The sequence below is a fragment of the Lates calcarifer genome, linkage group LG21 (genome assembly GCF_001640805.2).
Source record: "Lates calcarifer isolate ASB-BC8 linkage group LG21, TLL_Latcal_v3, whole genome shotgun sequence".
NCBI classification, from domain to species: domain Eukaryota; kingdom Metazoa; phylum Chordata; class Actinopteri; family Centropomidae; genus Lates; species Lates calcarifer.
The window spans coordinates 13,600,281-13,615,853 of record NC_066853.1 but is presented as its reverse complement, the minus strand read 5'-3'; the positions used below and the strand labels follow the sequence as shown (position 1 = coordinate 13,615,853).

Genomic DNA, 15,573 nt, shown 5'->3' with positions numbered 1-15,573 from the left:
ACACTCCTGATCTGATGTGTCTTCTTCAGTCTTGAGGACTGTGGGCTCTTCCACTGTAAAAACTCCTATTTGGTCTCTTTGTCATAGCTATAGCCGTAACTCTTGTCACCAGCGATGACCCTTGATATTAAGGTTTGGTCATCCCACGGCTGTTGCTGGAGATTCTCACAGACATCAACACCAGTTCTGCTTCTGCTTCATGGTGAAATTACAAATGCAAACCTGCCAGTGGTCACAAAAACACATGTGTAACACAGGTCTTAATGTTGATTGAAAATTACTGCTCACACCTGCTGCATGTGCATTACCGTGCTGCGCTCTGTTCAGTCACAACAGAAACAGTCTCAGTACTTTTTGATCTCATCTCAAGTGTGTACATTATCAAAAATTGTGATCCTTACAAGTACAGTACATTTCATTTACAACTGCTTTTAACTCCCACATAATCATCTGAGGGTGGAAAGACAGGCACTGCATGTGTGTTTTCTCTGCAGCCTTTGATTTAAAAAGTACAATGCCAAAGTGCAGCACCATTACACACAGTGATCCATTGTGGTTACCTTGATGAAATCATGCACACACACTACCAGGCTGCTGCAAAATAAATACATAAATAAAAGTTCTGTCCTTCACATAAATCATTTTTACTTTTATTTTCTCATTTTATTTTACCGCTGATTAAGTAACTGAGCATGACATTATTGTGTGGATCACTGTATTGAGTGAAAACATAATGACCAGATTTTCAATGATACATTTAACTTTAAAAGCCACATCGTCTGCCTTTGGCTGCGTAATTGTTTTGCAATATTTGTGCCGCATTCCTCTGAACCCTGAAATCACTTTATTGTTTGAAGAAACTAATCTGCACTCCACTCTCATGGTGAGATGTGTGTCCATCCAAATTTAACACTTCACAATACAGGCCATGATTCATAGTATAATTTTCTTGCATGAATCAGGTACCAATAAAATAGTTATTAGTTGTTGGTTCATTAGGGTGCAGAAGAGGAGGGTTCACCAAGATGATGAGATTAAAAGATCAACAGTCAGACCTCAAATTACTTACAATGATGTGGCAAATGTTATAGAAATATGTAATTTATGTTTGTCCTGTGTATTAATTCAAGGAATGTTTGAGTGTAGCTGAAACTTGAGAGGATGTCTCACAAATGTCATGATTTAGTCACCAAGTCTGTTTCCATTGCACTTTTGTAGCATTTTCCTTTTAAACCAAGTTTTCCACCTTAACCAACCATGAAAACTTTTTTTTTTTTTTTTTAACAGTATTTCAACTTTGAATTTCTGGTGTTTCCAATCAAGTCTTTTTTTGATGCAAATTAAAAAAGACAGGTGGATGGAAACACACTTAGTGTGATTATCATAGCTGCTTTAAAACAACTTTGAAACAGGTACTGTGTCTAGCTGAGAGGATGTTTATTGATTACCACAAGCGGAGATTTATATTCCAGTTTCCCAAAACCTTTTGCACATACTGCAATGAATGTACATGAATGAATATGGCAATTACTTGGATACAACCAGCACAGGCTATCAAAACTGCCAACTGCCAAAGGGGTACCCCCCCCCCCCCTGCACAAATATGTATGGTATTATCCTCTCTGGGCATGCACAGCAGCTTGTTTGTTTATGCTCACTCAATTACATTTCCTCTGATGGCATGCCCAGTTGTACTGAGTCATGGATACTTGTCTGAAGGGTATAGCTGTTGAATGGCAGTGTAGGATTGTCATCATAGTCACTGCAGAATCACTGGGTGATTGGCACACATATCAGGGAGTGGCCCAGTAACTGCAGGGGCATATAATGGAGCGCCAGCAGCAGGTGAGGATGCAGGACTGTGGATTTAGTTGCAGTGATTTGGTTCCGCTGGGGGGGGGGTGTCAGTCAGGGGTGGGAGAAATGCAAACCTGTCGCACCTGTTTGAAGTCCGCTCTGCTTATCAGAGACTTTTTCCAGCTCAGAGAACACAGCCAGCCTGTCACTATGCAGGACAGAGGAGAGGAGAGGAGAGAAAGTCAGAGGAGAGGAAATCATTAGTTGTGACACACACACACACACATACACACTGGATGCAGCGAGGGGATAATGGTATAATGGTTACAGGTGTGAGAGAGGAGGACAGCTCTGGAGCAATGGCAGTAAAAATGGAGATGGAGTGGTGGAGGGTTAGGTGGCACCGGGGGGGGCATATCGGGCATAAGAATTCCTCTGTAGCCTCCCACTGCTGCCAGCTTAGTGATAACATGCATGAGTAGACCTTGGGTGAAAGAAGATGGGAAGATGAGGAGAGAGGGAGGATGGGAAAAGCAGGGCAAAAATTGACAGAGTCAAAGGAGCAAAGTGGTCTGAAAGCCTCCCACATCCTCCCTGCCCTGGCAGAGGGGGGGTCCATTAAAATTGCAGCATGTTTACATAAAATGAACACAGCCTTGTGCTGTCTTTACCTCCTACCTTATCTCACCCTCCTACATAACACATGCAAATATAAACCATAATTCAGTTTATTTACTCATGAACAACCAATGTCTTCAAATGTAAAGTATCTAGCAGCCTCTATCCTCTATGTAAGTGACATTGTGCAGACCTTCCTCACATGAACTCCTGGTGACCTGCCTTCTCTGTAAATTAGAATAATCAAAATCCATTTTACGTTCTGCAAAAGAGAAATTCTTTGCAGTTATTTTTCTGACTTCCCTAGTCCGGTGCGCTACCCCGTTTTGCTTTTGAATGATTCAACACACTCTCTTGCAAGGTCCATTTACTGTCTGATTCCTTTTGTTGGGGTGGTTTTCACCCCTTCACCTCCCCCAATTTCTCTGCCAGGGAGCTGGGGGGGGGCTTCATGCCCTCATGACTATTTACCCAGCAGCACTTCAGCAGCAATCTCTGATGCTGCATGGAGCATCAGAGATGGCACATAGAGCCTGGAGGAGACAGATGAAGAGAGGACGGTGAATGTGGAATACAAAAGAGCAGAAATGTGGAAGAATAGGGCCATTGTAGATGGAAAAAAAGACACACAAGTGCCTCACTGGGTTCTGATGAAGGAGAAATGTGACAATTTAAAGAGAGCACCTGAGTAGTGGTGGGAGTGGTGGGGGTGGGGTCATCATGATGGAGGTGATAGGGCCCCCTCAAGGTGCATTCTGTGCCCAAATGGCTGAGGTCACATCCTCCCTCTTCAGTTCCAGGTGCTTTCAGCACTGCCTCTGACAGCGTATGCATCTCTGCTAGAGTGGCTGGTTATCATTACGGCTCTGTCAGTGGCTCAGGCTGGATTGCCTTTTGTGCGCTACAGCTTCTTAGTTGAGAAAATGTTCAAACCCCCAGAGTAAGTTATTAAGTCCATTCAGGAGAACAAAACCTGTGTGCCGCTCTGGCACAGCATCACTATAATTACAAATATTTCAGTTCTGCTTATTCAAAAAGGGGCTCTCTGATTATTTGCCTTGCCAGTCCACCTGCTTCTATTTAACAGGGCAGAGCTGCGGTGATGACCAAGCCAGTGCCGGTGGGTCTGATTTATTTACCCTGGTCTCCCCAGATTGGTTTTATTAACAAATGACAGATATAATTACAGAAACCAAACCATTGTTTCATACAAACCCTGGCAGTCTATTCAGTGATTCTTCCATTATCCATGCTCTGTGGTCATGGATTAGCTCTAATCATCACTGTTGTATTATGTAATCCATTTCAAAAAGAAGGCTATTATGATTTAAACTGCTATAATCTGATCTCGTTTCCTACACTGTCTCCTCAATTACTTCATCATTTAGCTAATCTCTGAATGTGTCTTCTATCTGCCCTGAAAATTGGGGGTGTGAATATGCTGCAATAAAGTTATCAGTTAGGTTTTCATCACTTACTGAAATAGTTCTGGTACTAAACTGAAGACGAAGCTATCCGGATGCATATGGACACTGCTCCCAAAGACCAAGTGGGTCCTGCAAAGAGGAAAAGGACATTTAGGAAAATAACATTTACTGAATGTCTAGAAAAGAGGGGGTCTGATAAATGCTGTATGGTGGGTATATAATGGTGATAGGGGCCATTGACTGTGTGATGGTTTCTTTATTTTCTATGACCCCCTGTAGGAAAAAAAAATTGTTAGATGCTAAAATCTGAAAGTCTGGCTATAACCATTGTTGCAAAGATTATAGTTAATTCAGTTTTAGATAGTGAGTAATGGAGTACACAGTGACATGACAGTTCAAAGAAGGATAGGGTTAGCAAATAAAATTGGATTTTTCAAATCTTTGAAGTCAAGAATAGATTGTAAGAGTTCTGCATCAAGAATGGAAGAATGTACCTTCACCCTGAGGAGGGCTGCACTTATTCAGAGACAAAATAATATACTTTTAAAGGTGGAATATTTTCAGATTAAAATATTACAGGAAAATGTGTCCCCATTATGCTGCAAGGCAGCAAAACCAGTAGTTAGAGGGGAAATGACTGTATATTTAATGCTGCATTTGGGGAGAAAGAGCAGGGAGGACAGTAAATGAATTTGTGCCCACTATTAGGCTGGGGATAATTATTTTGATTTGCATGCTTTTAGGAACTAAGAAAACCATTAGATAGGCCATTACCTGAAAGGATATAAACAGCGCTGGTACTCACCAAACAAAATACCATAATATTAGAGGAGGAAACAGTACAGTTGTTGTTATTTGAGAGAGAAAGATGAGAGAAAAATTAAACCTAATTTCTATCAAAGACAGATATATAGTTTAAAGTTTACACAACTTAGAAAATGATAATGAAGTCCAGTCAGGAATATTACTGAAAAATAACTTCAGGGGTTGCATCATCTGAATGATATTCTCTTGAAGAATAGTTTTATAGACTCAAGTTACTAATAAACAACAAAAAAGAAAATGAGAAGGGCAAGATGCCCATGCAGTAAGGTTCACTTATGTATTCATCTATGTGGAGGAGCTACTGCTGACTGTTGAATGAACAGCTGAGTCAGTGGGAAATACACAGTGATTCTCTCTGTGATAAACAAAGAGGGCAAAGATGGAAGATTGTATGCTGTACAGCTCAACGATCCAAATGAATGTAAACATTGTTCAGCTGCAGACTGTTTATGATTATACCAGATATAACCAACTACGCATAAAGTAAGGAGAATTTAATAGACTATGCACAGAAGATTAACACTCAAAAACAGATTTGTACCTGTATGACTACCACAGCCTTTCACTTTGTCTCTAACTTGTATAATTTGGGATTAAATCACAATTTAGATCCAGTGCCAGTGGTCAGTGTCAGCGTAGGAACTACTGCGCCCTTTATGGAGTGAGGTAGAAATTACGGGTGTGGAGGTCAGGGTAGTTTAGTTGGTTGAGTCTTGAGTCTTTTTGTAACCAATTGTTTTAGCTGTCTAAGTTTAACTATATTGTAGAAAGGTTAGAAAAGTTAAAGCTTTGAACATAATCTATGGTTTTTTAGAAGAACCAATATCAGTGCTCTGTCTGGGTTAGAGTTGGATAGGGTTGTCTTGATGTATTTTTGCCACACGGGACAGTCTGCTGCTGCTTTGTACTTCTCTCTCTTGGCACTTCTCTCTTGCTATCTCCGCGATGATGAGTTATGAGGCCATGTCTGAGTGTGATGCAGTAATATCTCACACCTGGCCATCCAGGGAGGATCAATATTGATCTAAACAGTGTGCCACCACCTGCCTGGGGTCTCTCAGAAAACACAGACACACATACACGCACACACGTCTTTTTCCTCTGTTACTGTAAGAAACTATACACTCATCAGCTCGGGCATAAAATGGAGTTGTCACTCAGTCACATCGCAGCTGATCAGGTGTCAGATTGTGCTTAACCCTGACAGCTCTCTGGTGACCTGGCAGAACATGGCTGCCCCTGAGGTCAAACCATACAAGCTGGTTGGTCATCAGTGGCTGTGTTGATGCTGGGCTGTTACTGAAACCTGCAGACTTCAGTGTGATGTCTATGCCCTATTTTCCACTAACAACCTTGTGCTCCGAGGGAGAATCTTTTCACAGATGTGCGCATGTAGGAAAAGAATTTGCTGTAAAATTTGTTCATTTCAACCATTAAACTCTTTTCCTGTCTTTTTCTATCTCATTTAGTCCTACCTGGTTTAATTCACTCCTTAAATCAACTCCGGCTGCCTTACTCCACCCCCTTCACCCCCACCCACCCCCCCCCAATCTCTGGATGTTTAGTCATTTATGAGAGAAGGTGGAGAACAGCAGGTGTGAGGCCTGCACAAAACACCAGAGAAGTGATCCAATTTGGTGTGGGCAGTAAATTGTGTGGACATCTGCGCACTGCGTGGTGTGGAGCTGAGCGCGGGGCAGGGTGGATGCATATCTCTGCCTGGATGTACTGCTGACAGGGCACAGAGACAGCCGTGGAGGCGAGCCAGGGCAGGCGGCAAAGAGAGAGAAAGAGGGAGTGACTGAGGATTGGGACCTGACACACTCTCAGAGTCTCCGTCTCTATATCTGACTCTTTAACCGCCGTGGATGTTTTATGCCACGTTGCAGAAAGAGCAAAAAAGGGGGGAGTAATATAGTGTAGGGAAAATAAAGAGGAGTGAGAGGAGAAGAACAAAATGTCTGACCTAAAATTCATCCAGCGTGTGAGAGATGTGGTAAGGTTGAAAATTAATAGAAAAGTATTAGAAATCTCACCAGGACCCTCATATAATTCTTCAGTTTCCCTTTGATTCGTGAAAATTGTCTTCAGTAACACACAGTCCCAAGTCTGAATCTTTCCTCAGCCCCATAGGACACCTCTCCAGACTGGGCTAATTGAACAGATTACAAACCTTCCCTTCTTTCCCTCTAATTAGCATTAGTGTACCGTGGACTAAATGGGTCTGGAGTAGGTCTCTGCCCTCCACTCTTGCAGGCGATTAAGATCTCCTGCCACAGCAGTGGCTCTGGTCATAACTTCATTAACGACTTGGCTGACTTTTTCCAACTCTGCTGGTTTCAGTCCTCTCACCACCACCACCTCTCTCTTTCTCCCTCCCCCTGGGACTTTGGGTCTGAATTTAGCTTCCCTACAGCATAAAGATCTTTGATTAGATTTAACATTTTTCTACCAGGTGTCTCGGCTCCCAGCCGTTACAAAAATGTCTTTCCTTTTCTATTTTTCCAATTTAAACGTTCAGATGTATGCAGATCATATTGGTTCTGATTAATTATGCTTGTCATCATGATCATCCCCATCACTTATAACTATAGTCTCTGAAACTATCATTTTCATCAGCACAAGCATGGCTGTAATCACTCTGATTTCTGTAGTGATTGTCAACATTTTCATCTTCCTCAGCTTCTTCATCACTGTAATTTCCTTCCTCCTCCCCTTCAGTAATACAATTGCCTCCTCCTTCATCACATTTATTGCTATTTGTTTTCCCCCTTCACTTTCTTTATGGTTATGACCATATGTACATATTCTGGTCTTTTCTATAATTGCTAGTTTGGATTTAAGGCTTCACGATGAATGCTAAGCTGTGTGAAATACTGTCTGCTGCTGAACGATCCATTTAGCCTCTATAAACCGAGCTAGATTAAACAAATTTGGTAAGTCTGTGTCTGTCCTCATTGGGCGACAAGCTGTACACTGCACACACTATGCTGCAGACTGGAACCCGACGTGCTTCTCATTCAAATGAATCTAATAGCTGTGAGTGCTTGTATATACATTGGACAAGATGTTGCTCTCACAATTCATTTCACACTTCGTTAGCAAGTGAAATTGTTAGCTGGATATACAGTATGGAGGGGAAGATCAATATGTTTCAGCCAGGTATTAGCGGTGAGGTTCAGCAGATTGTGCAGAGGCAATTACACAAAACATGATACAAAGGTGCATTGTTTAGCATCATGGGCACATATCAGAAACAAATGTACATCCGGCACATGTGCATGTCTTTGCACACACATATGCATGTAGTTGCCTAGGAAATGAAGAACACCTAGAAATTCACACACACACACACACACACACACATACACACACACACACACTCCTCTTTGTTCCTCCTCTTCACTTGCCCTGTGATTTGAATGGAGTAAATCATCATTGTGTTTTTGAAGGAGATTGATGGCCAGTCTCAATGGTTTGGCCACCCATTCTATTTAGAGCGGCAGGTCAGTCGGCCAGTTAAGGATCCGACCTCTATTGTGGCCACCTGACATCTCTATTCATCATCACACAGTCTGCATCCTGCTGCTGCTGTCTCAAGGCACGGACTGCTTTGTGTGGCACTTTGTGTACAGGAAACAGGAAGGAAAAGGTGCATGTCCACACAGAGTTGGTGATATGATGATATATATTGTGTATGATGGTATATATTTGTCAAACATCAGAGATTTTGCCATTCGTGTGGTGGTATCAGTAAGAGTTGCTTTGGTGTAGATGTTGATTTGCACTTTACATGTTACACAGTGTCAGATATCAACACCACATTGGGCAGATGCGATGTATGCGATTGTGCGTGTTTTAAATATATTCCCCACAGTAACTGTTTTTTTGTTTGCTTCATTACTTCATAGGCTTCTCTCATTTATTAATTGTGATTGTGATAAGCGGTGGAAATGGTTTTGCAAGATGCGTGTTACTGAAGACTACTGAGTCTTTGCTCAGCTTCCCTCAGCAGCATTGGAAACACCAGCCAAAGCTGATGGGTCAAAGTTATTGTGATTCCCATGTAGTATCTACAGTGCGTAGCCACAGGACATGTAGGTACATTTTAGAGGAGCTCAAGACATTGGCTACAGCACAGGTATGGATCTTTACATGCGTGGTCAGCATGGGTAAGGCATAACCCTTGATGTGCAACCATGAATCAAGCTCTAATGTAAGCACTGAACAACACTAGTTAAAGTAGAATGAGTTCTGTGGAGTTGTGTGTACAATGTGGCCAAATTACCTCTTCAGACTGGGTTCTTAAACATGTTAAGCCCTGTGATGACAATGATTCATTTATGTAAGAACATGATTGTCAGGGAAACTTATGCAGGTTTTCTACTCTGTTATCAAAATACTCCACATGCAAGACAGAACAAGACAGACAAAGAGAAACCACTGGTCTTTCACAGACTGTAATAGGTTTTCTGAATGTTTACAATTTTCCGTTTACCCTGACATGTAGGCACGACTTTCTTTGAGCCTAGTACATAGGAGTGTTCTTGCCATTTGCAGAGTACAGAGTATGAGGAGAGGTTACAGGGAGTCATTTAAGTGGTACAAGTGTTTAAGGGGATACATTAAAAAGGCATGTGGTGAAATATAAAGAAGCCAGGATTGGGTCTTCTATATCTAAGAAAGACGTGATATGGCAAGAGACCTGGGTGTTGAGTCTATTGTCTGGCCTCTTGTGGCCCCTTGTTTCTGATAACCAGGCAGGACATTTACCATCTGCAGTTCTGGCCTTGTACCACAGTCAAGTTTGTGACGCTTCATTTTCTGTCGTCTGGTTTGGCCCAAGTCTTATTCCAAGGTTAGCTCTTCCCCACGGTCCCTGAAAAAAGAGTGGGAGAGAGAAAAAGTGAGAGAGAGAGAGAGAGAGAGAGAGAGAATCCTCCAAGGTCACTTTCGGTGTCTCTCCGTTAGAGTTGGTGAGTTCCTGACAAGGCAGAGACAGTTTCAATTTCTCACCGACTGTCAGGAGCTCCCTGTTTTTTAAACGCCTGTGAGACAGATATAAGCAGAGGAAGATGTTCCCTGACTTTTCAGTATTATCTGAGGAGCATTCTTTTCTCCAGCCTTATCTCTCTGTCAGTAATGGGCCTTCAGTGATTCCTGCCAGATAGCTGTTGCGGATAGACTGTTAGGCAGGAAGATAGAGCAAAGCTTTCCCAGATACTGTAGATCTAGACCGGGCTGTTTTTCCACGTTTCTACCCCTCGGTGATTGGTAAATCGCACTGAATGGCAGTTTGACAGACACCGCACCCCAGCTTCTTACAAAAAAAAAACAAAAAGGGAGGAGTGATTGATCTGGAGTGCCTTATGTGTTGGACAGTGAACTTTCTTTCACCACCTCCTCAATCAAAAGTACAGGAAAAGTCATTGTCTTCTTTGAGGTGTGATGAAGACATGGATCAGAGATCTTTGATGTGACGGATCATGGACATCTTCATCTGACCCTCCTGACTCTGAGCTTGTTGCTGCTTTTATTGTTTTGTGAGACAATTCACTGAGGGGAAGGATGCTGTGTCAAAACTGTTTTTAAAGGTTTTGACGATAAAGGGAAATGGAAACTTCAAAGAAAGCAAACTGTGCATGCGCCTGTACGTGTGCAAGAGTGACCTAAACAATATCGGCCTCCTGTTGACAAGTTAATGATAAGTTAATTGCCTGGTGAGCAAATGAACTTATAGTCCTTGCACTCTCTCTGAGATAAAACCCCCAAAGGTCACTTATCCTCCGTAAAGGCATTCAGTTAACTGTACAGCTCCTTACTTTACTTCACCTATGACCGATTAATGTTTAGGGAATTGGGGGAGGAAAAGCAGAGGGGAGGAGTGGAGGGGCTGATAAGAGAGTTGAAAGCAGCAGTGGGGAATGGAGCAGTAGCAATAAGCTGGACTCCTGCTGTCTCCTCTTTGGGGAGATCCCCACTAGTGCTGTCCCAACTGGACAGCGAGGAGAGGCTCAGCCAGGGGTCTTGGAAGTAACCGCACGTATATTACATGGATGAACTCCTTTGTGCCGCTATTATACATTGAATGCATCATAACCAAAAGACAGCTCCCATCCCTCAAACAACTACAAATCTCGGCTGCGCCCCAGCTGGCCGTGAAGAGAGGAGAAAGTTGTAACTCAATGAGAGATCCAAAACAACATCACTGGAGCACAACGCACTGCCCCCCCCCCCGCAGATGTTTGGCTTACCACTCCAGAGGTGCAGATCCAATTCCTAATCATAACACTTGTTATACAAAGGCTTTGGAGTACATTTTAGTCCTGCTGCGATGAGATTGGTTCATCACTGACATTTAACTTGATCTCCATTTCGGTGTATGTAAATTAGCAGCTGCTGCAACAGGAAACAGAATGCAACATGAAGATACCATGCCATGTTGGTGTTAACCCCTCTTCAGCTCTGACACTGCAGCTGCCATCCGTGTGTGTGTGTTAACTCACACTGTATGTCTTCTACAGTGTTTTGATCCGGCAAGAGCAATGCCCTCGTATTAAAATGAAATAAAAACAAATAACACTAAAATATCAAAGAAAGACTGACATATATTTACAATGTATTAACAATAATTCTACTGTCTATTTGCTTAATTAATCAGTTAATTGTTTAACCCATTAAATCTCAAAATTCTCACAATTTCTATCATTTATTCATAAGAAAAACAGCCAGTTCTCACATTTGAGAAGCTGGAACCACACAGATTTTAGCATTTTTGGCTGCCAATTGACTAATGGATCAATAAACTAATGGTTTCAGCTTTACAGCAATTCAAAAAGGATGGGTTGATAACTGTAATTTCTCAAGGCTGTATTTAGTGGTGATGTTTTACTGGCTTGCATTAGATAGGTCATATACAGTAATGGTGGACAGGCACAGGCTATGAGAAAGGCAATATGTCAGTAGTATTGAGAGCCTTTAATGGTGTATAGATTGTGGAGAGAGATTGTGAGCTCCTTTTGCACTGTTGGGGATTGGTACTGCTCTGTTAATCTAATATAGAAGTCTCCAAGCAATATGAGATATTTCATGTGTAGGTGTTTGATGATCAACTTGCCCTTTGCGCTGTAGCTGATTTTATGGTAGAACACCATATTTCTGTACAATAAAAATGTTATTTTTAATATAACAGTGTGTACTGATGGTGCCTACCTTTAACAGTGTTTGGAACCTGCTTTCTGTGGCTATACCTGGCTGTGGGGGACTGTACACGCTTATGTATAAAATAGTTGCCGTGTGACACAATCTCGACACAAACTGAACATTATGACCAATCTCAAAATTTTGTTACAGGGCTGTTGCACTGGATTGTATTAGATGGTACAGGTGTACCAATAATTCAGTGTAAGATAGATATGACAGCCTTTGCTTTGCATTTGTGACACACATTTGATATAACAACAGAGGAGTCCTTAAGATCCCTGGGTTTTTATATGTGTAATAGAAAATCGGTCTTTACAATAGAAATATTCTAAATTGAGAGCAGCAGAAGTATGTTTAATAATTTACCTAGATAGTTTCCTCTCTCTCTCTCTCTCTCTCTCTCCCTCTCTCTCTCTCTCTCTCTTTCTCATTTGCAAGGTCAGTGGGTGCAGAAGGTTGGGCTTTAGTTGTGTTCTGTCGTCGTCACTTTCTCCTCGGAGCTGCAGGCTGCGACAGAGAGCCGGCTTTATGTAGGGAGGGAGCCGCCACAAACACAAGACCTGTGCCAGTCAAAGGAGCACCAGCACCAGTAACAGCAGCCAGCAGCACCACCACCAGCCAGCAGCAGCATGCTTGTTTAGCGCTTAGTTTTAAGTCTCGACTTCGAGCAATAACTGAGCGATAGAGGCCGCCCGGTTGGAGTGAAAGCTCGGAAACGTGCGCAAGCCCACAATATAAGGGGACGCACTTTACTCAGAGCCTATTTATTTTCCAGCTGACGTGGGAGCGAGAGCGCAGGCTGAACTGTTGGTTGGGCATCTCTCTCTATATATGTGTGTGCGTGTCTGTGCCGGGGAGGAGAGGAGGGAAACGGAACTCATCAGCTGGGATTTTAAGCCATCCACGTTATTTTTTTTTCCATCAGGACTCCAGACTCCGGTTGGCTCCTCTGTGGACAGACTACTCAGAGCGATGACTGTACTGAATTATCCACCGGCTCTCTGTAATTTCTCCGGCAAAGCCAGCCCCACCAGCACCACCACCACCACCACCTCCTCCTCCTCCTCCTCCCGTCCTTAGAATAAAGCTGCTGTGAAACAAGTCAGCGCCGTCACCGTTGTCTTAACAGCTGGGATTTACACTTTACCATGTCTTGAGACGCGGAGGGGGAAGCTACACAGATGATGGCAGTGAGTATAGGCTCGGTTAAATGGCACTGATGTTACATCCAGGCTACTTTTAGCTCGTCTCCCGGGGCTGGTTTTATTCATGCAGGCGTTGACTTTAATTTTTGACCGGTAATTGTTTGTCGGGAGGAGGGGGTCAGTCTGGTCACAGCTGTAGCGGGTGTCATCCTCCGTTGTGACAGTGTGAAATTGGGCGTTTCTGTCCCCGCTGTTGCCGGGGGGATATCAGGTTCCTCCCGGGACTTTTTTGGGAACATTACATCATTTGAGTAGCCTATGAATGACTCTGCAAATTGAAGAAACGCGCGTGTGTTTTTTTTGTCCGAATGTTTACAGCCGGGAATAACGTGTCGTGTTCAACCAAACGTACCGTTTAAAATAAATAACGATAGTCTGTATGTCGCCAGATGCAATAACACAACTGACGTGTGAACAAATGCCACTTGGAGTGCGCTCGATGCACGCAAAGACTGGGCGTATGCGATGATGCCCCCCTTGCAAGCCATCTAGAGATCGACGGGGCAGAGTTGTGAGGGGGGTTAGTCTCTGACATAAATTAAACGCCCCCCGTCCTACCCCCCACTCCAAACACCCACCCGGCTGCGGGGTGGGGATCGGTGCAGCTGTCAATTTGCATGTATTTTGTTGGCCAAATCCAGCCTGTATGGTCTGCCTGTGCTTCGGTTAATCCCGTGGCGGATCAGCTTTACCGCTCCAGCCTGCCGTCTTGCAGCGCCCTCTCTCTCTCTCTCTCTCTCTCTCTCTCTCTCTCTCTCTCTCTCTCTCTCTCTCTCTCTCTCTCTCTCGCATTCACACACACTTTAAATGATTACATTATTTTAATCGGGGCTCATGTGACCATCATGTAGGCCGTGTTGACGTGATAATATCTGGAAACCAGGCGCTGTTTGCGAGGCTGCACGCAAAAAACGGGATAACACTTCTAAGAAAAAGGATCGATGACCGAGATTTGAAACGCGATAGCAGCCTGGATATATACTCCGCTCCTACTTAGCGGTCTCCCTACTTTTGGAGAGGAGAAACCCACCCGGTTTCCTGAATCAAAAATAGCAGTTAAGAGCGGGTGACAAAGCCGAGATGACAGGCTGGTTCGCGCACGATCGGGACTGGTGACCGCGTAGTGATCCAACGCGTTTGATGAGCACATCGGTAAGGTTCTCCGCTCTACCGATGGACTGATTCATTGTGAGATCAACCATGTAACATTTAAAACCTGTATGTTGCCTTTTATAAATTCTCATAATCGTGACTGCAGTCATTTTGCCGTAAAAGACATAGTCTAAGCGATTTCAGAGTATTAGGCCATAAGTAGACTGGTAATGTTGTGTGCCCTTAAGTCCTCCCCCTTCAGTTGTAAACCCACAGGGTCTCCTGGAGTTTTTCATGTCAAGAACCCACAGATTGTTAAATATGATCCCAAGGAACCGAATAGGCTGTGTTTTTACATGTTATTACCCAACTGTCTAGACTGAGGGGTGACAAGCAAAACAGTAATCACACATTCTGGGACTGGTGAGTAAAATAATACTGAAATTTAACTCTCCCTCTGGACACACTGAAGGCCCCAACACCCCAGTGGCAATGCAGTATGTTACAGAGGGGTTTTTAATAGCTGTGTTTTAACTATCTAATGACAACTTGCCATCATCATGTCAAGGCAAAACATGGCTCTTGTGGGCCCCATTTGTGTAGCCGGTGCCAACTTCATCCCTGCAGCAGCTTCACTCCTGTTCTCTTTGACCTGATAGCATTTCATGGGGAAATGCAAGTTTCTCAGCACAGACTGGCTTATATCTCTACACTGCATCAGCAGATTTGTGTATCTAGTCTCCAAGATGCTGAGTCACATTGCTTTACCCAACGTAGCTATTTTCTGTATTGTCCTTTGACGTCAACAGCCAACGTCTGCACAGGTGTGGTCCAGCAGCCATAACTCGAGGGGGCTTATTCTCGTTAGGATTAATGCTGTGCATTTTGCAGTTTCTCCCTCTTGAATCTTCTGTGAGAGGCCAAAAATTACTGTAAGTCCTCGTGGTCTAAACCGGTAATCAGCAATCTTCATAATTAATTTATATTCCAGAGCAGCTCATAATGTGGATCACGTAGGAATGTGTCGTTAATTTCTCTCTGCCCTCAGAGAAATTTTGCTGCTCCTTGCTTTTCATTAACTTTTAAAAGTGGTGAGAGGCACTATGATAATGCGCTCCTGTGGAGAAAAGACTGATAACTCTGTGAGAGAAGGCTCAGGTCAGGTGAAGATTTGTGGAGGGTTGTAAACAACATGGACGTTTTCATTAGCTGCAAACTAATCAGTCAGGTGGTGATTGGGGCTCTAACAGGAGCAACGCATTCAAGGTTAGAGAACAACTCTTGGGCTCATCTGTCCGTGTCACAGTTCTGGTGTGCTGTGTGTTGGCATGTCAGTGTCACTCAACTCTCAGCCTTCCTAACACCCTGTTTTGTCCCTGTGGTGCTGTGCAGATGTAGCAGTGGGT

The 15,573-nt window shown here is 43.3% G+C and overlaps 1 protein-coding gene across 3 annotated transcripts in view; it reads left to right on the top strand.

The window, feature by feature from the left end:
- Positions 1-15,573, top strand: part of schip1 (schwannomin interacting protein 1) — a 192,900-nt gene that overhangs the window by 140,168 nt on the left and 37,159 nt on the right. The window contains exon 1 of one of the 3 annotated variants that reach the window (XM_018702198.2): positions 12,905-13,060. The exons of 1 other annotated variant lie outside the window; for it this stretch is intronic. In XM_018702198.2, coding sequence (XP_018557714.1) covers positions 13,052-13,060 — 9 coding nt within the window. In that variant the 5' untranslated portion in view covers positions 12,905-13,051. Of the gene's footprint in view, positions 1-12,904; positions 13,061-13,821; positions 14,228-15,573 lie in introns of those variants that run through there. One more of the 3 variants, XM_018702197.2, reaches the window with a different exon arrangement.